This window comes from Desmodus rotundus, chromosome 6 (genome assembly GCF_022682495.2).
Source record: "Desmodus rotundus isolate HL8 chromosome 6, HLdesRot8A.1, whole genome shotgun sequence".
Lineage (NCBI taxonomy): Eukaryota > Metazoa > Chordata > Mammalia > Chiroptera > Phyllostomidae > Desmodus > Desmodus rotundus.
The window spans coordinates 7,967,364-7,992,590 of NC_071392.1; the positions used below are offsets into that span (position 1 = coordinate 7,967,364).

The 25,227-nt window shown below is 48.8% G+C and overlaps 1 protein-coding gene across 3 annotated transcripts in view; it reads right to left on the reverse strand.

Annotated features, from left to right (window-relative positions):
* The window catches only part of BMPER (BMP binding endothelial regulator), a 218,786-nt gene extending 195,353 nt beyond the window's left edge, over positions 1–23,433 (reverse strand). Inside the window, exons 1-2 of one of the 3 annotated variants that reach the window (XM_053927054.2) lie at positions 22,596–23,433; positions 21,296–21,381 (exon numbers count right to left, since the gene is read on the reverse strand). In XM_053927054.2, the coding sequence (XP_053783029.1) occupies positions 21,296–21,310 (15 nt within the window). In that variant the 5' untranslated portion in view covers positions 21,311–21,381; positions 22,596–23,433. Of the gene's footprint in view, positions 1–21,295; positions 21,382–22,456 lie in introns of all 3 variants that reach the window. The other 2 variants (XM_024563020.4, XM_045197422.3) reach the window with 2 other exon arrangements.
* Between the last annotated feature and the right edge of the window lie 1,794 nt (positions 23,434–25,227).

Here is a 25,227-nt window from a genome sequence, read left to right on the forward strand (position 1 = left end):
GCCGGGGGAGCGACTGTAAGCATCCTTCCTTTATTTTGCCCAAATTCCCAGGTCTACCCAACCAAAAGGGACCCAAAAGGGACCCAAACAGCTAGGATGTGACGTCCACCAGAAGGTGTGAACCGGGGGGAGGGGAACAGGGTCCCCAAAAAGTCACAGGGCCTCACGCACAAGCGGCCCAGCTGCCTCTCCCAACATGTGATTATTTTCCACTGTGGGGAGCCCTTCAGCACACGACGAATAATGAATCAGTTTCTTTTTCTGCCTCCAAAAAGAAAACGGGAAGGAGAGGGGAGATGAAATTTTATGCACGTCTGCATGCTTTTCTGGTGAGTTTTGAACTCTCATGAAGATGTGACCACCCGTAGGGTCTATGGCCCAGGGGACACCGGCCGGGCTTACCTACGTCAAGCGCACGGCCCAGAGGCTGCCGGCCAGGTAGGCAGGGGCATTCGAGCCAGTGCAGAGTGAGGCTTATGGAGTGAAAATCATCCCTGGGAAAGGCCGTGAGGCGTATTGAAGGCAGGAGAACTGGAGGGGCTATTCTGGCCGCCCCTTTTCTGTCTCAATACAAGAAGCACAATACAAGAAGCTGGGCTCCCTGGCTCTGCAGAGACGCTGAGAACTCCATGGACCCTCTTCATTGTGCACATTAATGGTTCTCTGCCCAAGAAGGGTGAACACATCCGAAACGCAGGCACGGGATGTCTTAGCCCCCACCCATGTCCTGCCCGGGTGACTGGCGATGGCCACCCACTTCTGGCCAGCACATGTCTCTCACTGCCTCACCCAGCCACGACGGGTGGGACTCCCCAGGTCCTCAAATGGCCCTCCCTCCTGTGGGTCAACAGCAAGCCATCAAGCTGATTTTTCACAGAACAGAGCAGACTGTTCACATGTTGCCCATAAAAGCCCCGCATGCTGCTGGGAGCTACAGAAATGCCTGATCTGGACAAGTAAATGGAGCTGACATCACTGGGACTGGGCCGGGTGGAGGAGCTGCTCGCGGCCCATCCGTCATCTTGACAAAGTAACTTTCTGGTCACTGGTGAGACACTTTCAAAGACATCTGCACAATTGACCCCCGACCACCAGCAATCATGGAGGCTTTCAAAGGGACCCTGGGGACGGCCGGCTGCAGAGCCGGTTCCTGCCGTCCTGCCTCCAGATAGCGGTCAGGGCGCTGTGACGTGTCAGGTGCTCTGCTCCTGGGGTGCACGTACGTGGGTGTCCACTGCAGTGGGTGTCGAGCTCCCGAGGAACGACAGGCAAAGGACCAAGGGGACGGCAGCCCTCTAGCTGGCTGGACAGTCACAGCGCTGAAAACGCCAGCCCTGGATAGCACCCCCCACAGGAGGGCAGGCCTGTGGGGCAGAGGAGGGGGTCAGACCACTCACCAGGGCCATTAGCAGCCTGTGCTCGTCACCCTGGCTTCCCCAAAGGCCACATGCAAATACCAGAGAGACCTCGGGAAGCCACAGATTTAGTTCATAGCTTCAGAAAGCGACTGTAACCCATTAGCTTCCACTTTTAAACTCATTAAACCATCAACAAACACTAATTTTACTAGTAACCCACTTCTGATTAAGGAGTGATCCCGAAAGTGACTCGTCACCCACAACAGACGAACGTAAACTTGTTGCGAACGACATTCATAATGTGTGCCCCATTAAAAAAAAAAACTGGGTTTTAAAAGGGTTTTTACCATAAAACAGCTTCGCAGAAGGTTTAACATCTAAAATAAGACAAAAGAGGCGTCTTGTCTACAAGGTTGGACTTTTCAGCAGGTTAACACTTTGCGGCACAGAATTCAAATCCACCTGACTGAAGCTCCAGGAGTCTGTCTAACAAGTATCTTTTGAGTGCCTGTTGCGGCCAGGCTTTGCTGGGAAAAGAAACTGAATCAGATGTGTTCTCCGGCCCTAGAAGAGGTTACAGTCCCAGAGGAAGAAGGGTTGGAGCGTAAACACGGCGAAAGCACCTCACACGTGGCAGCTTGAGTGGCCCGGGGCTGTCTGTGAGCTCACAGGAGGGAAAGGCCCGCCTCCACCAGCCCACACTGCCACACCCCCCCAGGGGTCATCCAGGTCATGTGGTCCTGAGACAGGAGGGAGCCACTGAGTACGCCCAAAATTAAGTCTTGTTATACAATTGTCTCAGGGAGGCAGAGTCTGACCCACAGTGAGACAACCCACAATGGGGACCTCCTGCCGGGGTGGCATGCCACCACGCCCCAGCTCTGGTGAAGTCGCCTCGCTTGGCACGGCGGTCCGCTTTATGCGTCTCGTGGGAAACACTTTGTGCCACTTTTTTCTCGCTCTGTGAAATCGTACGATTAACACATTCCGCTGGCCTGTTGTCTGGATGATGTTTTCGGTAAAGCATAAAATACCAACACACTGAATTTTAATTTATATTCTAAAACCAGTCATTTTTGTGCTACAGAGTGGGGACAGTGATATCTATTGTTTAAATAGTTCTCTATAGAAAAAAATGCATTTTACCGATATTACTGCTTATGATCTATTTTACCGTGATTGTATCATTGGTCACTGGAGACAACATTTCCTCTTTCAGTCCATGTATCTGCATAACTTTCGCACCTCCAGAAGTGATTTGCAAAGTAACGTGAGCAATGAAAAAGGCAAGTCAGCGCCACAGCAAAAGCAGAGTGTAAAGTAGAAAGAAAAACCATGATTTATTTTGGAGGAAAAGAATTAGATCTCCACATTATTAAGTAAAAAACAGTAAGCACCAACAGCGCATATTCTTTCATGTAACAGCTCTGCACTGAATGGGCCCCGCACTGTCCCAGCCCTGGGCTTCCAGCGTGACGGGGAGAGTCCACTTCCTCCCAGAGCGGGCACTCCAGTAGGGAGACGGACAGGAAACAACCACAGGCACGATACAGGGGGCACTGACGAGGGTCTTGGGGAAAAGGAGGTAGGACAAGGGAACAGAAGGATAAGTGCAGTGCTATGGGGGACAGTGGTCGGAAAGAGACCCTCTAGCAAGGAGACATTTGCTCAGAGACCAGAATGAAGGCATGAGAATATATAAAGATAGTGGGTAGGCGTGTTGTGTGTGCAGGAAAGAGCAAACACAAAAATGCCCTTGTCGAGAGGGTGTTGTGCAGCAGGAGCAAGGTGCCGAGGGATGTGGTTGGAGCAGAGAGTGATGGGAGGATACACTGGGACGTGAGGCCAGAATCAGCATCAGGACCAGTTCATGTAGGGCCTGGATGGACCCAGTTATACTTCAGACTGTATTCTGATGAGATCAGAAGTTATTGGAGGTTTTCCATCAAAACCGTGAAATAACTAGATGTGTGCTTTTAAATGGTCCCTGGTTCATCATTTACGGTCCAGAGACAAAAGTGATCATGGAGTTAGTTAGACATGATTAGATACCTTGTCATGGTTTTGCTGTCAAAATTTGTTAATAGACTGAACGTAGAGTGTAAGAGAAAGCAGCATAAAGGGCTTGTGGTTGATGGCCGGAGAAAATGCAGCTGAGATTTCTGGTTGGAGGAAACTAGATTGGGGCAGGTGGGGAAGAAGAAAACAAGATCTCTGTTTGAGCCATTTTAAGTTTGAGATGCTTCTTAGACACCCATGTGGCGATGCCAAGTAGACATTTGGATATACAAGTCCGCACTTGAAGGGTAAGGCAGCTGTGAACATGAACATGGGAAGTTTCAGCATAGAGGTGGTTTTTAAGTCAGGGGAGAACACATCCTCACTGGATCTTGGGGCCCTCCAACATTTAAAGTTTGAGAAGGTAAGGAAGACCCAGCCCAAAAAGGTCTAGTAAGGAGTAGCCAAATAAACAAAATTCTTATAAATCCATCAAGCAAATGCTGAGAAAACTCTATGTATCTAAGTCCTTACATACACACAGCTGTACGTCGTCGCTGGTTGAGATTATTACATTAATCTAGTGACCCCCCAGCCCTGGCTGGTGTGGCTCAGTGGATTGAGCACTGGCCTGTGAACCAAAGGGTCATGGGTTCAATTCCTGGTCAGGGCACATACCTGGGTTATGGGCTGGGTCCCTGGTTGGGGGTGTGTGAGAGGCAACTGATGGATGTATCTCTCACACATTGGTGTTTCTCTCCTCTTTCTCCCTCTCTTCCCCTCTCTCTAAAGGTGAATAAATAAAGTCTGGGGAAAAAAATTTTTTAAAAGAAGTAATCTAGCGACCACCAGAGGTCACCTTCTCTCAGCACCAGCCACTGTGCCAGCTACCCAGAGACCACGAGACCCCAGGATTGTCACTGTCCACCATTTGAGGCTCACAGGAGATGCCACTGCTGGCCATTCCCTGCCTCGAGGGCTAACAGTCCCCGGGCCTGACAAACTACATCTCTGAGGGACTACACTCAAGTTTAGGAAAACCCTGACAGCTAGAAGAGCTGAGGGAAAAGGGCAAAGTTCGAGGACCAATGTCTCCAACCCACAGGCTGGTACCCACCACAGCCTGGTGACCAGAGGCTAGGTAAGCAAGTGTTAAGGGTGGGTGGGGATGGGGGATAAGCGGATACTAAATCCTTATGAGTAATGTTAAGAGGAGAGGAAAATCCCTCATTTTCAGTCTTCCTTCTTCACGACGCCAAGAACCAAAGACAAAGCGCTGGGATCAACAGAGTCCACAGTCACACCCTCTTCCCACGTCTGACCCCAACACACGCGGCTGGAAGCTAGGAGAGTGCGCTCCCCCGCAGCAGGGACCCCAGGCTGCAGGGGTCTGGAGAAAACCCCGGCACTCACGAGCAGGCATTGGCCAAGAAGCCTCAGGGCCAAGACCCCACAGCCACGTTGGGGCTCCCTCTGGAAGTGTGTGTAGGAGACAGGGGCCAGCAGGGAAGCTGGAGCTGCAGATATGTCGCAGCTTTGGGGTTTGTGCTCCTCTCTGTGCTTTTGAGATCATATTTCCTTCCCACGTGTTTGCAGGCTGTTACAGTTCCCCCGGGCATTCTCCCCACCAGGCTAAATTACATCAGCACATCCTCGTTGGTGACAAATACTGGCTAAACCCCCACCCAGGCACTTGACGCTGCCCTGAGCTAGCCCCGCAGCTCTCCCCAGCCATCCTTAGCCTGACCCCTTCACCTCGAGCACAAACTGTCCTGCCCTGGCCTTCCACCAGCCCGCCCAACGCTGCCTGCGTCAGGGAGCTCCCCACTGGACACTCCGTCCCCGAATGTCCAGCTGAACGTGTGTGTAGGGAGAACCACCACCCCCTGTAATTCTGCTTGTGCGTGTCATTATCAGGCTGCTGCAGCCCAGCATGAAAAACCGACACCAAGAAAAACAAGCCACAAAACCTGGGGAGAGGTGACATCATGGAAATGCTGGGTTAATAACAGAGAAAGAAAATAACATGGTAAAAAAATAAATAAATAAAGATGGAGATGATAAAGGAACAATGGAAGGCCAGGCTAATTTTATTTTTTAAATTTTTTTAAGGATTCTCATTTAAAGCGTGGGCAACAGTTTATCAGCACGGCCGGAATTGTATGGCCCGTGAATCAGAGTCAGTTCAGCCTGACTTTTTTTTTTTTAATCCTCAGTAGAGGGTATATTTATTGATTTTTAGAGAGAAAGAGAGACATCGGTGTGAGAAGCATTGATTGGTTGCCTCCTGCACACACCCCAACCAGGGATCGAACCCACACTGTAGGTATGTGGCCTGACTAGGGACCGAACCCACAATATTTTGGTGCCTGGGACGATGCTCCAGCCAGCTGGGCCAGGGCAGTTCAGCCTGACTTTACATTCTCCGCGACCAGGCAAAGGAAGGGGTGGGTAGAAATCTGGCAGACTAAGGGAGAGAACTGAAGTCCCCCAGGATGGTCCTGCCCTGGGAGGAAGGTACTGCTGGCTGGGTGTGGCCAGGAGGAAGAACCAGCTTCCATTACAGAGGGTCAGCAGTAGAAAGGGTGGAGGTGGCACATCTCTAAACTCTGCTTCACGTGGCCATCAGCTCAGTCACTGCTTGTCTCTGGCTCCTCCAGATGCTGCTGGAGCCCAGCTAGACAGCCATAAAACCCTGGCTGCTGTGTCGCATTGCTACATCTAGCTGGCTCACGCTGCAGAGTCCACACACACACGTCACATCAGCTTCGTCTTGCAGCTGCTGCCCATCACAGAAAGACCACAGGAAACGGAGTGGATCCCCGTGGGAGTCCATCCCATGAAAAGGCTGGCAGCAACCCAGGAGGCCAGCCTGTCCCACCCAAAGGCGCCGGTCAGGACTCTACCTAACTGAACCCCAAGGACATTAAAACCAGAATCCCCAGGGAAGTGACTTGCTGGGTCTCGCTTTCCCACCCTCGGGGGCTTTCTCAACCCTGCGGTCAGGAAGCATTCCTTGCAAGATATCTGCCTCCGTGGGACCTCCCTGGAAGAGTCAGGATTCCCAGGCTTGAACTGTAGCCCCAAGTCTCGCTGACGTGAGGTGTGCATTTGCCTGGCTTTACTTTTCCAAGCCTTGATGATCTCAACTGCAGAATGGGTTTCCTGAGGAAGCCTGCCCTGCCTCACAGCCTGGAAAACAGCATTCAGGCTGGCCCAGACTTACGAACGTGGCATTTCTTCATCAAATAGTTGTGGAGACCTACTGTGTGCAAGGTGCTGTTCTGCTGAGAAGAATCAGACACTACTCCTGCCCCAAAGAAGCTTTAAGTTCAGTTGGGGAGATAGCCATGTTAATAATTCATAAGCCTTCAGAAATAGGCAGGACTAAGGGATATAATATGAGACTCACATAAGAATAAGTGATTCACTCTGATCGAGTGACTAGGGGAAGCTTGACCGAGGAGAGGACGTGAGAAAAAGTAGCACTTTAACACGCACAGGTAACGTGAACGCCCCCCAAAAACAACCTTATACAGTGAGAGTTGACCTGCTGCTGCTGTGTCAATAACAGAATTTCCACCGCGCCTCACCACTCGCGCGCACGCTGCTGCATGGGGGAATTTACTGGTATCGATGTAGCTGTCCCTTTCCCTAACCTCAAATGGGAACAGTTTTTCAAAAACTGGCCATAGCGTCCCTGGACGAGTCGATTAAAAATGGACACCCTGTGGTCTCCATCAGAACTGCTGAGTCGGAGTCTCTGGAGGAAGACCCCAGAATCTATATTTTTAACAAGTTCCCTGTGGCTTGTCTGCACATTGATCTTGAAAGCCACCATGGCTGGGGCCCTGGGGGGGCGGGGCAGGGAGAGGACACTGAAGGTAACATTACCACCTTCAGCTGGCTCGTGAAATGACCTACAGCTGTGTGACAGCGGCGGAGATCAGACAAGTGTGTGTGTGAGGAGGCAGGGAGAGGAGAGGCCACAGCGCCGGGAACATGAGTGTCTGTCCCTTGTCCCCCATGCTCCGAGTGCCACTGTACATGCCCACCCCCAACTTGTACGCAAGTTCCAGTTCAACTGTATGGTCACACTTTTTTTTAGGCTCTCTAGTTGAGAGAAGGTACTTTGCAACCTAAATCCATTACCCAAATGTTATATTAAACACGAACACACGAGGTCTATCAGAAAAAATCCAGCCATTGCTAATATAACGAGAACGGTTTGTGTGGCATCCTTGTAACCTGGCAGCCAAGGAGAGTGGACTGGAATGTGCATGTGTGAACGATGATGACTTCACTGAACTAGTCAGTGGGGGCAGTAGATGCTGTTGAGTGAGCATGAGTACTGTGTGGCCGTCACACTCACAATGACTGAGCAAGTAGAGCAACAAATCTGCATCAGATTTTGCATTAAGCTTGAACATTTCTCTGTGGAAACTGCTCTCATGATTCAGAAGGCCAGAGCTATGGGCAGCTGGTGATTGGCAGCTTCATCACGACAACACACCTGCTCACGCATCACTTCTCGTGCAGAGATTTTTGGTAAAACATCACATCACCCAGGTGACTCAGCCCCCCACTGCCCAGATTTGATGCCCTGTGACTTCTGGCTTTTCCCAAAACTCAAATCATCTATGAAAGGGAAGAGATTTCAGACCATCAGTGACATTCAGGAAAATATGATGGGGCAGCTGATGGCGAATGGGAGAACAGTGTGACGTCCCAAGGTGCCTACTTTCAAGGGAACTCAGGTGCCATTGTCCTGTGTACAATATTTCTTGTGTCTTATATCTTCTTCCATAAATGTCTCTATTTTTCACAGTACATGGCTGGACACTTTCTGGACAGGCTGTGTATATACTTACATATGTGTATGTGTATATACGTGTTCATATATATTCATATATATAATCTAGCACAGTCAAGGAATAATGCTTTGTTCTGATTAATCAAATATTCAAACCAAGGGTTAATATCTATGGCTTTCATGAATTCATCAGTTTTCAAAGAACTCTAAAGCAATAAAAGATACCTACCTTCAAAACTATCTGGAACATAATTTAATTTCTTTGTTCACATAAAAAATGTGTTTTTTCCAGTCTCTCAGGGCCTCGGGCCATTATTACCATAAATGCTCAGTAAAGATGTGCAGGGTTGAATGACCATCAATCACTCTCCTACTTCAGTCCCGCAATCCAGTCGCCACATTCCCCCCCCCCCCCCCCCCCCCCCCCCGCAAAGCTCCCCCCACATGCCCCTGGGCGTTGGTACTTCCCCTCATGGACTTCCCCTCCCCCCCCACCATCAGAGGGGTTCGGGGGAGGAGCAGAAAGGCCCATTCACTCAGAGCTGGGGTTCAGAGAGTAGGGGTGTTCGCATTGTACTCTATCGCCGCATTTTGTTTCTAGCTTATGAACCCAGTGTGAAGTCACCCTGCATTGAAAGTCCCCCTCATGGAGACACGTGGCAGTGACTTGTCTCTAACTCTCTCCAGTGGGAGGAGTCTGAAGGTGTTCAAGGAGCGGTTGGGTTGAACCACGAGAATCTGCTGTGTCTCTAAATCAACACCAAATATCAAAATTTCCATATGCTTCAGTATAACACCAAAATCTGAACTTGGCCAATTAGTGTTCAGAGTCTTTTAGGCAAACTTTTCTTTGCCCTTGTCCAGTGTAAGATTTATAGAAAACAGATATAAAAAAATTCTGTTTTGTAATAAATCCCAGCTGCTCCCCTCCACACGCGGGCACTCACAGGGAAAAGGAAGCTGCTGCTGTTGGCACAGGCACCCCCTCCCACATCAGCAAGGAGGAGGAAAAGCCCATCCCTCCTGGACTGACCACATGCCAAAAGGGCAGGCTCCTGCCCCCTTCCCTGCCACCCAGCCCCTCCCCAAATTCTAACATAAGTCACTTCTTAGGGATCAGAAATTTCCCTGCCGAGTAGTCACCTGTGTGCTAATGGGACTCAGCATCAGCACACAGGTGGGTGGCACTGGGCACAGGGACCACCATTCCACACATGCCCGAAAGCAGAAATCGCTCCCTTGCCATCCGACGAGCCCAGTGCCCCCCAAGGGCCATCAACACAGGGCCTTGGCGGGAAGCTGCTTTGGCAAAGTGCCTCTCCAGGGGGAGACGATCTGATTCATCTTTTCTGCCCTCGCCATCAGGAAATGAGTGTCCCCTGGGACAGGAAACACTGCTGCAGGAATGTCTCCACGCTACTGCTCTTACACCACAGTCCACAAGGCAGGAGGGGCCCGGGGGCCGAGGGCGCCCGTGAGTTTCCAGGAAGTAAAGGCACAGAATGAGGCAAATGCGGCACAGTGAGGTTTTACCAGAGCAGAAGCTCTGAGCACTTTCCACCAGGGACGCCACACAGGGGCACCAGGGCCAGAGGGGGCAACGAGTGGCCCGATCTTGGTTCAGGCAGTACTCTTCAATGAGAAAATTAAGCGGAATAGGAATCCCCAGTATTTTTTTTTTAATAATAAGCTGAGAGTAAATATGGAAGAGAATAAAAATGTCATTTCTTTGCTCATTAAAAAGAAAGCAGTGTGAGGTTCATGCTATTGCTGCTGTACATAGATTTGCCTCAAAGAGAAACCTGGGAAGTTCAGTTAAAAAAATAAAAAAGGTTTTACATAGAAAAGAGGAAAAGAAATTAAGATAAAGATGCTAAAAACGCTTCCCACTGAGGCCAGAGGACGTCCAAGAGCAGCCTTGGGCCTTCCAGTTTTCGTGACTCCTTTCAGATGTCTAGGCCTTCTCTCTCCAGGGACAGCCCTCCAAGGTCCCCACAGCCGAGAAGGCCAGGAGCCCAAGCAGAGAGGCCCGGCACACAGGGCCCGAAAAGAGGAGGCTTGCCCACGCCTCGCCGCCTCCGCAGCCATGAGAAAACATCTGGCCAACATCTCTTTATTTGACCAAGAGTTATTTTGGAAGCATGTGCTTTTATACGCTAAAACGGGACATTGTTATCGCTGGTATTTTGATGATCGCTGTCTTTTTCTTTGAAGTGTCTCTGGGGCCCCCTCACTCACTCACGTTGCCTCTCCCAGGGTCCTTTACTGTCATTCCGTCAAAGCAAGTCATTCGGGGGACACGCTGTGGTGGGGGAAGAGGCCACCACGCACGCGCTCAGCCCCTTCTCTTTGGTCGAGTTGCCTGAGTGAAATCGCCATCCAGGTTACAGACCTCTGACTTTCTCGTTTGGCAGATCTGACTTAGTACCACCCATTACCTAACATTTAAAAAAAAAAAAAAACCTCATTATACTACACGACATGCACATACAATAAGGCCTTTGTCCTTAAAAGAAAAACATAATTTTCAACAGAGTCAGCTCCCCGAAGCCAAGGGAGCTAACATCCAAGACCCAGTATAAACATGAAGGCTGGTGTCCAGGTTTGGAGTGAGCCTCCCTGGAAGGGAGAGGAAATGACGAAGACGTGGACGCAGGGATCGGAGGCAGTTTTCTTTCCAAAGACAGTGACTTTGGAAAGCAGGAGTGACAAAACCCCAGACCCCCCTGCCCTGTCTCCTGCATGGCTGCTTTTGAAGCAGGCTATTTCTAGAAGAGGGAATGTTCTTTTTGTCACCAATAATAAAAGCAGGTCTTAGGTCTTACGATTCTGAATCTTCAAATGTGAGTACCTTCCTTTCAAAGGAAAGAACAGTGTTTGTGTAGTGATTACTTAGGATATCTTTTATAGAGCTGGTTGACCTTCTGGGACAAACTTTCTGGGAGAAGCCTGTTTTGGAACTCGGAGTTCATTCTGGGGGGAGCTATCCCAAGTGTTAACAATCCCGACTATAAACAGGAAACTCCAGGCCGACTCCCACTCAAGTCCCAAGGTTGCAGACCTCTCACTGAAGCCATGGGGCTTATGGGACGAGGTTCTTAGACTCCTGTCTTGAGACATAAATTCACCCAAGTAACTACACTACAACCCAGAACATGATGGGAGAGAAGAAGACGCAGACTTGAGGAGGGGTAGGCAGGACCTCTGGTCGCAAACACACAAAGCTGTGTAAATCTGTCGGGTCCATGTGTCCAACTTGTCACATCAGTCAGTCTGGAATTATGCTGCGAGGCCCCATTCCAAGGGGACGCACAGTGACAGTGGTTGGTCACACAGCAGGACTCCGCACGCTCCGAAACAGGGAAGGCTCCGCCGTGTCAGGCTCAGTGGGACCACTCAATAACTGGGGATTTGCATCTTTGCCGCCCATTGTCACTTCCCGATTCAGTGACAAGTGCCAGCAAAGGACAACTAGAGCTCAGTGCAAAAGCAAGGCTGTGATTAGCTGATGGACACCAGTCAAGCAGGTCAACCTGTTTTTAGATAAAAATTGCGGAGCAATCCATCATGCTAAGCCCCAGTACTGCCAGGACTATCCATCTTGCAGCACAAAAGCCAGCTGTCACCTCCGCTGAAGTTCCGGTGTCCATGCAAACAGAAATGCAAAGGAAATACAGTGCACCCTGGCCGGGAGGCTCAGTCGGCTGGAGCATCATCCTGTGCACCAAAAGGTTGTAGGTTTGATCCCCAGCCAGGTGCGTCCCGGGGACAACCGACCTATGTTTCTCTCTCACATCAATTTCTCTCTCTCTCCCTTCCTCTCCCCCTTCTTCCTCTCTCTCTAAAATCAATAAACATCCCCTTGGGTGAGGATTAAAAAATAATAATAAAGTAAATACTACATTGCATAGGTGTTGACAATAAATTATAGTAAGGACAGTCCATTTAATCACTCCTAGAAGTACCCGCGTAGGCAGTGATTGTACAGCTTGTGCATGCCGGCGGGAGCTCCCGTTTCTGAAGTGCTTATCATGTTCCAGTCCTAATTTTGAGATTATCATGTGTTTTAATTTACAAATCTGACCGAAGTACTATGGCGAAGATAAAGATGTCAAGACACAGAAATATTAGCCAACTTACCCAAAGCCATCCAGCTATTAGGAAGTCAACATACGAACCACTGTATTATCGTTCCTGCAAAGTATACATCCATTTAAATGATGTACTGGAAACTGGTTTATGGCCTACAACTTCACTTATTCAAGTTCTTGTCCTTAAAAATGATTCCACTTACACTATTTACAAACGGCTTGCGTAGACATCAGCAAATTTAACCCAATCATATCCATCCTGTTAATTGATACCACCAACAGGTGAGGTCTGCAATGTCATTCCCCCTTAGAGATGAAGCTCAAGGGCAAACACATGCACTGTTGTGGCTTGCCCTGTACTCACAACTAAGTCTGTGGGAGAGCAAGGCACCTGCTAGGTGATGTGCAGCCACCAGGCGGCCCAGGGAAGACTTGAATCCATAATCTCAGACACCAAGGCCGCCACTCCATAGCTGTACTTCAATAACAAAATGGACATCAAAAATTTAGTGAAAAAAGCCCTGGCTGCTGTGGCTTAGTGGATTGAGTACCAGCCTGCAAACTGAAAGGTCACTGGTTCAATTCCCAGTCAGGACACATGCCCGGGTTGTGGGCCGGGTCCCCCAGCAGCTGGGGGAGTGTGAGAGACAACCAATCAATGTATCTCTCGCACATCGATGTTTCTCTTCCTCTCTTTCTCCCTCACTTCCCCTCTCTCTCTCAAAAAAGGAAAAAAAAGTTTCCTGAAGATCTAGCTAAAGGATTAAATTATATCATAATATTTTTAAAGTGCCATTAGCAGTTTAATAGAGAAAACCTGAAAGTTTACAATGGTAAGTTTTTATATTAGACAGGCTCTTTTATATTACTGCTCTTTTCATAATAAAAAAATAGCCTCAATGTGGCCTTGTCCATTTTGCACTTAACTATAAAAACATTCCAAAGGCATTTGCAAAAATATATTACTTTTATCCATGAAATTAGTTTTGTTTTGGTACCTTTTAAAATTTCATGTGGTATTTACTCCCTTTTTCTAAGATCTTTTCAAATCCAAGTTTGGAAAATCTGTGAGTTTTGCACTCAATTTTCAAAATCCCTACAGCAATCTTAGTTTTGGATTTCTGTCAAAATGGGATCCACCCAAGCTCCGTCTACCGACAATTCAATCCGCGTGCAAATGTGCAGCACGGACGGGGGAGGCAGGCACCGTTACCGATTGTTCCAGATCACCTGAGACGCTGCGGAAAACTCTTCCTTTGAGATTCTTCTGGAATCTTCAGTCTAATCTGCAATCATGAATACCACTGGATTTTCTCTTCTTCAAACATCTTCCATCTTGGCCTGGGCTTTCCTGGTTCTCCTCTTTCTTCTATAATTACTTTCCCATCTCTTCCATGGGTTTCTCCTTCTCTATCCTCTTAAATATAACCCTTCTTCTCATTACTATTTTAGACTCATTTCTTGACATCTCAATTTAGACCCCTTCCCAAGAAAAATAATTTATTCCCAAAGTCTTGAAGTTTATTTCAATGCAGAAAGTTAACAAATTGGTGTTTCTCTAGTCCTGGTTTCTCTACTGAAATCAAAACCCACATTTTGAAGATCCTACTCAGTTTCCCTACTTGGAAGATCTACCCAGCCCAACTCCTCAGGTCTAAATGCATCACCACCCACCCATGGTCCCGGTTTTGTGTAGGAAGCTACAGTGGCTGTAAGAGTCTCGAAGTTCCCCTCAGTCACCCTCTCTCTCACCTCTGCCATCTGTTCTATTGCCAAGGGCTATCAGCTGGGGCCCCAAAACTCTTCTGCAAGAGTAGGGGACCCAGCACACTGGGACACCTTTAGATAGTGAGCCACCCAATTTTGATCAGTGCATAAAGTTTGGCCAACACTGAGAATACATAGGACCATGGTAATAAAAAGTTTGCCAAATGGGCCGTGGTACAATGTACAGCAAGGTATCACAGTGAGTAAGAAGTGAGAGCTGACGCCCAACATAGAATTTTAAGAGTGAGCTCTAGGAAGTAATCCATTGGATTGAAGTAGCAGCACCCTGCTCTAGAGATGCAAAGTGACCGCTACAGAGACACCCTAGCCTGTCACTCCACTGTAATGACAACTGCATCTTAACTACCTTATCTTGCTGGGCATTGTTTAGATGCAGGGATGTCAAACTCATTTTCACCGGGGGCCACATCAGCCTCATGGTTGCCTTCAAAGGGCTGAATGTAATTTTAGGACTGTGTAAACGTAACTACTCCTTAACTAGGGGCAAGGAGCTCTACATTCGGCCCTTTGAGGGCAACTGCGAGGCTGATGTGGCCCCCCGTGAAAATGAGTTCGACACCCCTGGTTTAGAGTCTTTTTACCCAAATATTCCAGAACTAAAAGGTGCTTGAAGAAATTCAGAAGGGTGAGTCACACTGGTCACCCCAATGCCTTCTTTCCGTTCCTGCTGCCTGTCCTGTTCCCCTGACTACAACTGTCCACACCCCTGGATGCTACTGTCCACACCCTGGCCCCTCCACCCTCTGCACACCGACAATAAAAGCACCTAGAAGAATTTATATGAAACACAGCTTACTATGTCCTGTGGCTGCACAAAACTATTAAATGGCTCCCCCCGATTAACGAGTGGGACTAATGTCCCTGCAATTGCACCCCAGATTCTGCCCTTGCTGGCTGCACCGGGCTGTGGGTGCACAGGACTCCACGGTCCCCACACGGCCTGAGCACATGCTTCTCCGTGCCTTTCCTCCACCCGTGCCTTGTCGGAACTGTCCTTCCCCTGCCCCTTAAGGTCCTGTGTACATAATGCAGTAAGAGTTCACCTACAGCCCCTCAGCACTTGGGTTCGAGTCCATTAGAATGCTTTTCCGTCTCTGCTGTAAAACTTATTTATGCACGTGTCCGTCCCCCCATTAGGCTGGTCTCTGCCTCCCCAAGGCACCCAAGCAGCACAATGCTTCAAACACAGAGAAGGCTAAAAATAATACAATAAAATGGAAGGGGAGAATGAAGTGTGGAGAGAAGGAAGAAAGAATAATATTATTGAATTTATAACCTGCTATCCCTGGTGCCTTGAGTGGTGTTTTATAGAATTAGAACTGGGAATCGAGAGGTTTTAAAATATACACCCAGCTCCTTTGCTGATCTCAACTAAGTTCAACAAGCACACTTGACCCCCCGGTGCCATGAAAGGTGGTGTTATTTGTCTTCTTTTATAGCACAAAGGAGTCAATTTATACAATCAGTTGGACAGAAGTACCATAGAAGAGGGTGTGAAAAACTGATATCCTTCATTTATTCAACGGAGTTTAGTAATTGGCTTTATTTGCCCTTGTTTTGCGTTGCCTGACTTCTCGCATTATTACGTCCTGCTCTCCCGCCTTCGCCGTGCCTGCATCTCTCCCCTCACAGCAGCATGTCCTATGCACAAAACACAGTTCACTGCTGACATGCACTGGAAAGACCAGTGTCGAGAAACAAAATGAGCATGGGTTTCAGATGGGGTGGGGGTGGGGTGGGGGAGCACGTGAGTGAGGAGGCAGCGAAACCCACTCAGGTCTGGATCAGAGCTGAGAGACTTCCACGCGGCAGGCCAGGAAAATCCCCATGATGCCAGACCACTAGGCAGTTTTTCCAGAATTACAGCGCTCCCGAGTCCCAACCCTATCCCTCTGCCAATAAAAGTACAAGTGAAGGTGACCCCACAGGCGCAGAGATGTAAATACTGCGCAGAAAAATGAGGCCCCTCTTCCATGGAAAGTTTTTTTTTTTTTGTAGTGTTTAATGGAGAACAAGAGGAAAACTTATACCAGGGCCCACAGACCACTGGACCAATAAGGAAGCAGCACAGACCGGCTTCATCCAAGTCTGCCGAGACAGAAAACCCCTCTAACGCGGTCCTGTTCGTGCAGAACCATGGGTGGGCTTAGCATCTGGATTCCTATGTCGCTTCTCCGTCAGCTTCCCTTTCTTCCCTCTTTCTGACAAGGCTTTACAACCTACTCCACGTGAAGAAATAAGAACTTAAACAAGGACGTCATCATCATCGAGAACCACTCTTATTGTTAATGAACCACTCTAGAGAGCTCTCGTACACCAAGCCTGCTATGCTGTATCTCCTGTAATTCTCCCAGCAACCTGTGGGTTCACCGTCCAGATCAGGAGACTGAGGCTTAGAAAGGTGAGGTGACTTTCCCGAATTTACCACCAGTAAGTGACAGAGCCCAAATTGGGAGCTAGGCCCATCTGGTACCAGACCCAAAGCCCTTTGCCAAATTGATATGATGCCCACCAAAAGCCACCTGAACTGTGTCTTCCTTTGAGAGGACCCTCCCAATTCCAGACTTGGTGTGTAGCACAAGGCCAAAGTCACTCTAACTGCCCCCGAGGAGTGCCTACATCAGCTTTGGGGACGTTGAAATTACCCTCTGAAGGCCCTGGAGGTATTTTTAGACACCTTTAAACAAGCAGCAGAAGCAAAAGGGTTTAGTGGAGAAGGCACAGGCTTCACGTCCCAGTCTGTCTCTTAGTAACCGTGCACTCTCAGGACGTTTGCTCCGCTCTGGGAGCCCCAGGAAAGCGTGGGTAGGACTACCTGCCTCGACGCTGGTGTTGGCTGAGGGGCCAGCACAATGCCGTAAATTCATTACCTTCCCCTACAACTGTCCTATTCAATTCCTTGTTCCACGGGTAGGCAATTGGTTACAACACCTTCTATACAGAAAATGAATGAATGAATGAATGAATGAACAAAGGAACAAATCCTGATCATTTCTTTAGTGAGAATCCAAAGCCTAAAAATGATACAAAGCAATTTTCAAAAAGTTATGGCCTCTATTTATATGTCTATGTATTAAGTGAAGTGCCTTTCTGAACACATCTGGACTCCTTCACATCTCTTCTTTCTCTCTCCCCTTATCTGCACCCCAGTGCCTTTCTCTGTCTCTCTCTCAGTCTCTCTCTCTCTCTCTCCCACATACACACACACACACACACACACGAATTGAATCCTGATGCAATGTTATCTCTCGTTCCCAAACATGTGCCTAACACTTGTTCAGATAATAGATACCTGTTCTCGAGCCAGTTAATTTGAACAATAAAAAACATGAGGATTTTATAGAGATAAGGCACCCAAGAGAATCGAAGACGCTGGTAGCTACTTGTTTCGTGATGGAAGACTTTTGTGATTAAGAAGTAGAAGACAGCAGACAAAGTCTCCTCTGTTTTCAACACTTGCTCGGCTCCAAGATAGGGGGAGGCCCGCTTCTTGTAACACCAAATTTCACGTTGCTTTTTATGAGCAGAGGGTCCATTTCTACATTGCACCTCTGGATTTAAAAGAGGAAATTTAAACCTCGGAATAATGTTTTTTGCTGAACAAAATGTCTGCCAAACTAAGCTCTGACTGACTTCTGGTTTTCAAAGTCCCGGCCTCCAAAGTTTTCTCTGGTTTCCAGCACTGGGCCAGACTCACTGGCTCTCCCATCTCCTCCCCTGCTCCAGTCGGGGAAAAGGGGTGACGAGTCAGAGGAGCACTCTCAGGTCTGCTTGGTGGCTTTGGGGATGCCCAGAAGATTCACACAACTGCTTTAGACTCATTTTCTGGACGTGGCTGGCTCCTACCAGCTCCACCTTAGAGACAGGACCAACGTGTTTTCCTAGGCATTCCGGGAAAAATAATTGCAGCGAGAAGGGGTAAAAAAAATCACACAAAACAGCGTTAAGTCTGGGCCTTTCTTCCTCAGTCCCTTCAAAGACCATGTTGTAAGGAGGCGAAAAGCCACACTTTGCTCGGTGACTAAAGAATGGAACACTCTGCCCCTCGAACCTGAACCTCCTGCCCGCTTTCCCAGATTTCAGGCCAGTGGCCCAACTTCTCGCCTTCCCTCCTTGAACAGAGGAACCAAGCTTTTTGTCCCACACACTTTAAAATGATATCCATCACCCGCTAACAAACAGGTTATTCTTGGACCATGACGGGTCCTGGCAAGAGGCTCGGGTCTACGCAGGCGAGGACAGATGAGAGGAAAAGGGTTCGGTTCTGCCTGCGGCGGCCACGGCTGCCGCTGTCATCCTCAGAATTCCCACAGAAATGAGCTCATTCCGCCTTTGAAACCTTTCAGAGCTCCCAAGTTTAAATCAGGCCAAGTTGTGGGGTTTTCAGGCTTTTGCACTGTAATTATATGCAGGACCTCATGCCACCCACTTCCTCCCAACTGTAACATTTTACGTCTTTTTTAAGCATACGTTGAGGTTAGCTTTTTTTTTTTAATACATGTTATGAAATAAGATATGAGCTTATGCTCAGCTTTAGGTACCTTTCTGCCAAAAGGCTGGACCAACACAAACTAAATATGACTATTTTCTTTATCCGAAGTACAGTTTTGACTATTACATACCCTCTTAATGGACATACATAAAACTAGCTCACAACCAAAGCTCCCCGCAGGTCAACCGAAATCATAATGAGATTTTTCCTTTCATATAATGTGATTAACAAATGTTAGCTAAGCGAACTCCTACGAGACTCAAAAGAAAAAAACAAAATAACTCAAAGCAACGCCAAATAGTAAAGTAAGTGGACGATCTTTCGGTTTTCTTCTTGCTTTTTCACATGGTCACGCAGCAAACAGCCTCTTTCGCTTGATTACACGCATGGGCTCCAGAGGCAGACAAAGCCGAGAACGAGTCCCAGCTCTGATATGTCCTACGATGAGCCTTTGCAACCTACTTCACTCCTCTGGCCTCAGCTTCCTCATCTGTAAAATGTGGGTAAAAGCTCTCAAAAGTTTTTTCTGAGAATCAAACGAAGTCATGCAGATATAGATAAGTGCCACAATTAAAGTGGTTCATAAATAGGAGTCGCTCTGGCTAATGTCATCAATCTGTTAAACAGACCTGTCTTCCAACCTCAGTATAAAAATTTAAGCAGCCTCATGGCCTTCAGAGGCGCTTAGAAACCCGTAGCTGCAGTGGGCCCTGCGGAAACTTCCAGGCGCATATACAAAGAGAGATTTGGCTATCCATCTATTCTCACTCAGTGGCAGCGAGTCATTACCAATGCTTGGGAAGCAAGGATGACTATGACTACGTGGGCCTCGGGATGCTAAGCCCATGCACAGGTCACAGAACACGTCGCTGAGCCTTTGGGCCAGGCCAAGAGCTCTGAGTAACTTCAGTTGGGTCGCCCGCGTCTCCACTTAACACATTTAGAAAGAATTCCCTACAGCTCTCATTCAAGACAGATACCTCTAAATGTTAAAGATGCAAGTGAACCTATTAGCCATCTAAATCTAATCCACACTTGTCTGAAATAAATAATATCTTCACCTGATTTCCAACAGATGCATTTTTTTTTTTTCTCTTCAGAGTCACTCTTTGCCCTCCCAGGCCAGGCTTCTAACCTCTGCCTTTATTATCAGCAAGGCTCCACTTCTAGAGAAGAGAACTCTTCCACCAGAGTGTGGTACTGGAAGGGGAATGTGTGTGGAGAATTTTTCATCGCGCTATTTGGGAACAGTGTGCAAAACCCAAGCTGCACATTTCAACTTGATGCATAGTAACATCGCCGAGGAGACAAACGATAGTTTTACACGTGCCTGGAGCTCCAAGCACATTTAAATGTTAGGGTAACTTCCTCTTAAGACTAAGATAATTCACTCACAATATAAAGATAAGAGAAATTGAAACCAAAGATTATCTCCACCCCCTGTTGGTCCCCCCCCCCAATACACCCACTGCACTGGGAAATATATAACTGAGTCAGAATTTCAACACAAAGCTTCTTTTCAACAGGTCCTTTAGTGAAAGATCATTAATGAAAACTCGGAAACACAAAAATCTGAAAAGCCTGTCTCTCTTAGCTCTCTTTTATTAAGGCATCAATATTTATCTTCCCGGCACATGTGAGGCATTTTCACTTCTGATTTTGCTGATTTCCTTAGTCCTCAGAACCTGATAATCATTTGATACAGGCATTCACCTTCACCCATTTATCATTTCAGAACACTGACCTCATCTCTTGTCATGAAAAAGTCTGGGTATTTTAACCCAGATGGCTTGGCTCTCCCGACACAGAGAGGAATCCCTTCTCCAGTTCTACACAGAATGTTGATCTGATAACAAATATTCGCCTATTTCTTTGGAGTTTTACATTCAACACCCTTAATGTATTTCCAACAGGGTTTTGTGGTGTGTAGTCTTTAATCAAGAGTTTGCCAAAAGTGATTGGCATGTAAAAAAAATCTCTCTCAACAAAAACGTTGTTCTTTTTGAGTCTATTATTTCATCTCAGAAATTCTTATTCATATAATTTAATCGCCACCATATGGTTACTTACTAGTTCTTATCATTAACTATGAAGCTAAAGTAAGTTGAAACAAATTCTTCTTGCTTTTTTTTTTTTTTTTAAATTTACTGCCACTGCCGGGGTTAACTAAGCGGCTGACAGCCGAGTGTGACTCTCTATTAGAGATTGACTGTCCTTCCTGACTCATGCTTCCAAATCAGAAATGCAATAAAGACTGTTGTTGAGAGTTTGGGCCACAACGGGCAAAGAAATCCCACTTTACATCTTGTCCTCCTGCTTGTCCTTTATAACTGTCACTTCTGTTTTCCCTTGTCATACCATATCACTGGTGAGATACCTAAATGTTATCTCCCGTTTTCACACTGAGCTCTGGGGACAGAATCAAGGCAGAGAGTCTGATGGCGCCTAGCATTTGATGGTGACAGCCACTCCTGGGAACAGACAGTACAAATGGTAATTATCACAGAGACAATGCCATACAAAGCCTGCCTTAGATGTATCTCTGTAAAGATGATGTCAATGATAAGAATTCCCAGCCTGATGAAGTGGAAGCCACCAAAGTCCATATAACTCAGAAGTTCAACTGAATTCAATTCACCAGCTATTTTGTAATGACCCAATGCAGTGTTTGAGACCTGGTCCTGTTATTACATTTAATGGCTTCACCTGGTCTGAGGGAGCAGTTGGCTTCCCATGGCCGGGTCCCCCTACTTACCAGGCAGACGCACATTATACAAGGGTTGTCCGTGATGAATGGAATCTGGAGGACCTCACCTTCATTTTCACATTTTGCAACAGAACCTGGAATGAGGAAAAAAATAATTTAAACTTAGCTTACTGGCATTATTACAAAATTTCAGATTTTTACAGTAATCCTTTTTGACACAACTACCCAAATTTCAAAAATTCTTAATGAGTTTGAAATGATCACACTCACAAAAAAAAAAAAAAATCCAGCCCAACCCCCCCAAATCTATTCTAAATAGTTCTATTCAAACAGGTTGTGTTTATTTTTTGATGACCCATAGATATTTTCTGTTGTTGAACTCATATGGTTTAAGCACAATTCCAAGTATTTCCTTAGATCTCTAGTACCACTCCTTTAGGAAGGCATTTTGGCACACACACCCCCATATGCCAAAAAAAAAAAAAAAGTTCAAATTGGCCATTAGGGCAGATTTTAAATTTGAACAAAATTCAGGACTGTATTAATGAACACCCTTTATATGAATGTGCCTCTTATTGTCCTGATTTGAAATCGCTTTTTGAAATACAATCTTCTTTCCTCTTCTCTTAGAAATTGACTCAGTATTTTCTTTTCTGCACCAGGTGTCAGTAAAGTATGTCCTTCGGAATAGCAGCTGAGGTCTTCACCTGCCTGAAAACATATAATTACTATATCCTGCTATTATTACCCCTTTAAAATACGATAGTTTCTTCAAATTCAAGGACTGAAGAGCAGGGGGCTTTCAAAAGCGCTCCTAACACATTGGATACAAGGGAACCTTATAAAGTCAGAAAGCAGGATGTGTGGAAAACGGTGCAAATGTTTCCTTAATTGCATAGGGGGAGAAGAGACCAAAATAAGGATTGAGGAAAACATTTAAAATGAATAAAGGGATTTTTAAAAATTCAGATAGAACCATTTCTATCACTATATTGACGTCAACACCCTCTCAGCCCTCCACCCCTTAACCTACTCACTGCCTCCCTCCCCTGAACCCCACCGGCTCCGCTTCATCCCCACCAGCCAGAGAGGGGCAGGCGCCTAGGTGCTCGCTCCGCACCCTCCCATCCCCCGGGCGAGCCAGCGCCTCCTCTCCCAGGTATCAAGCCAGAGTCCGAGAGGGCCGGTCCCTCCCGCCCCCTCCCCTACCTGTCAAGAAGGAGGAAGCCAGAGACATGGGGACCCCCGAGCAATTGAGCAGCAGCAAGACGCAGCAGGTAATCCCAGGCGAGCGCCGGCAGGGACGCTCAGCCAGAGCCCTGACGCCGGAGAACCAGAGCATCGTCACCTGGAGGGAATCCCGGGCGACTGCAGGTCCCGCGCCGCCGCCTCTGCTCCACTACGGCCGCTCGCAATCAAAAAGGGCTCTCAGCCGGCGAGTCAGGAGACTGTCCGAGAAGGAGGGAGGCGGGCGCCCGGGAGCGGGGGGAGGGGGAGGGGGGGGCGGGGGAGGCGGGAGGCGAGGGGTGGGGGGCGCCCGGGAGGAGGGGTCCTGCGGCCAGGCTCCTCCAATGCGGCTTTTTTGAGGGAGTTGCTCGCAAGGCTTAGTCGTCGGCCCCTCCACTCCAGATTCGGGGCCGGGAGGAGGGGGTGTCGGAGCCGCCGGAGATAGGCAGACTGGACTGGCAGCGCCGCCCGCTGCGCACCGCGGCTCCGCCGCCGCCCGGCTGCAGCCAGGGCCCGGGGCGCCGCCGCCGCGCGCGTCCTGCTCTCCAGCACTCCCCACCTCCCGCCGGCCTCCAGCTCTCCGCCCGGCCGGCGCGCGCGCTCGCTCCCGCGCCCGACACGGGGGTGCCCCGGGCGCCTCCGGGAACCTGCTGGGGGCGCCCCGGCACGGGAGCCCCGCGCCCTAGACAGGTCCCAGCGGGATGGCCAGACCGCCCCCCAGCGCCTCGAGGGAGGCCATCGTCCCCGGGGCGCAGGTCTGAGCTGGGCAGGCGTGTCACCACCGGCCCACGCTTTCGGTGCCTCCTCCTTTTCTCCGGGGACCCTCCCCTAGCCGGGGATGCCGCAACAGCCCTGCTCGCGCCCAGGCGCCCCCCATTCTAATAAGGGAGCATCAAGTGGGGCTCAGGCGTGCCTCACCACCCCTGCTAGCTCCATGTCCCCAGCTTTGGGAAGGAGCGACAAACGGGGCGCAGGGCGGGGGGTCGGGGGTGGCGGGCGCAACTTTTCACTCTCGGCTTTGCTTCCCTCGGGCGGGGGGATACGACAGCGGACTCGCGGGTGGAGTGGACCGAGGGGTCCAGACCAGCGCCCTATGGTTCTGTGTCCGCGAGCCCAGACACTGCGGAGGACAGAAGTAGAAACCACACGCAAGGTCGATTAATAAATGCACGGAGGCGAACGCTTTTTGCCCGGAAAAAAAGAGAAACGGTCGCTCCAAGTCTCCTCCCTTTCAACCTCGGACGAACCGGGGCGGGGAGAGGCTGTTGGACTAATCATTCATTCACCCACGGAAGAGGGGGGAACCGGCGGGGCCGGGGCGGCAACCTCGCGGGGGCCTCCACCGCAGCCTCCTGGGCTTGGAGTCCTGTTGCCGCCGCTGCCCCCGCTGCGCCCTTCTCGCGGAGCAGCCGCGCGTGTTGGGGTGTCAGACCCTACGCCCCGCGGATCCTCCCTGCAGAATCTCTGCCTCCCGCCGCAGCCGTGACACCCTCTGCTCAAAGGGAGGTGCTGCGGAGAAAAGGAGAATTTTTGTAACCAAATTATGACGGCGCGCGGTGGGAATTAGGAGGTGCTTGGGAAGTGCTGGGACCTGACCATCAGCGGTCCTCTGAGCTGACGGTGGGTTGCCGGCTTCCTCTCCCCGAGAGTGGAAACGGGGTCCCGCACTGTCCACCCTCCGGGGCCGGCCCGGGTGAATCCCAGGCGCTCTGACTAGCACGGCACTTTTCTCAGCGGGACGCACTTCACAGTCTCCCTGGAGACTGGGTTGCCTGTAGTCCCAGAGTATACCTTTGAAAATAAATGAGTCTGTTTGCTGACACAGTCGGGTTTCATCTTAACCCCTCTCACTTGACCGGGGCGGGGGCGGGGGGGGGGCTGTTTATATGTTTTCATTTTTTCTAGTGCCTCGGAGATTTTACTTAATGAACGCAGCGTTGCCGGCAGCCGAGGAGCTGATAGGGGTGCATTGCTCTGACGTGGGGAAAAAAATAAGAGACGGGAAGGCTGTCATTAGCTTGGCATGCTCCATTTCCTTCTCAAAACAGATTTTTAGGGTAAAACTTAAATTAAAAGAGATGAAAGATGATGTGCCGTTGGGTTTTTCCCCCTCAAATAACCACCAAGGCCAGGCAGCTTCTTGAAAATCAGAGTGTGTTTAATGTATTACTGGCGAATCATAAAGAGAACATGCAAAAAAAAAAAAATTCAGCCTTCACCTCCCGATCCATAGCGACTGATTGAAAAATAAAATAAAATAAAAACTTAACACGCCAGGTAAGTACCATCCATTGAGACCACTACCTCTTCTAAAAAGACTCTCTCTGCATGGGTCTTAAAGAAAGATGTGAATAGTGACTCAAGGGAAATGGACTAATGAGAGGGCTGGGTGGCCTTTTACTGCCCTAGACTTCAGCAGTAGGCTGTGATTACCGCGCTATGGGACTGCGGGACAGTGGAAGGGTGGCCGGGACTTACTCTGGTAAGCCTTCCCTGGCCGCAGCCCCGCATCCTCAAGGGTTTGCAGGACACACACAGGTCTTTCCGGTGGAATCTAGGTGGGAGGGGCATGGTGCTTCAGGGTGCACTGGACTTCTCCCTGAAGGTACAAGTTCCAAAACCACCTGGAAAACATGTCTGTCTACCTGGAAGTTTATGAATGAGGAAGATGTAGAGAAGCCTTTGGCAAACCTGTCTGCCTTCCTGTTTGTTCTAATCGGCTGCCACCAGTGAGCTCCCCTGCCGCCTCCTGA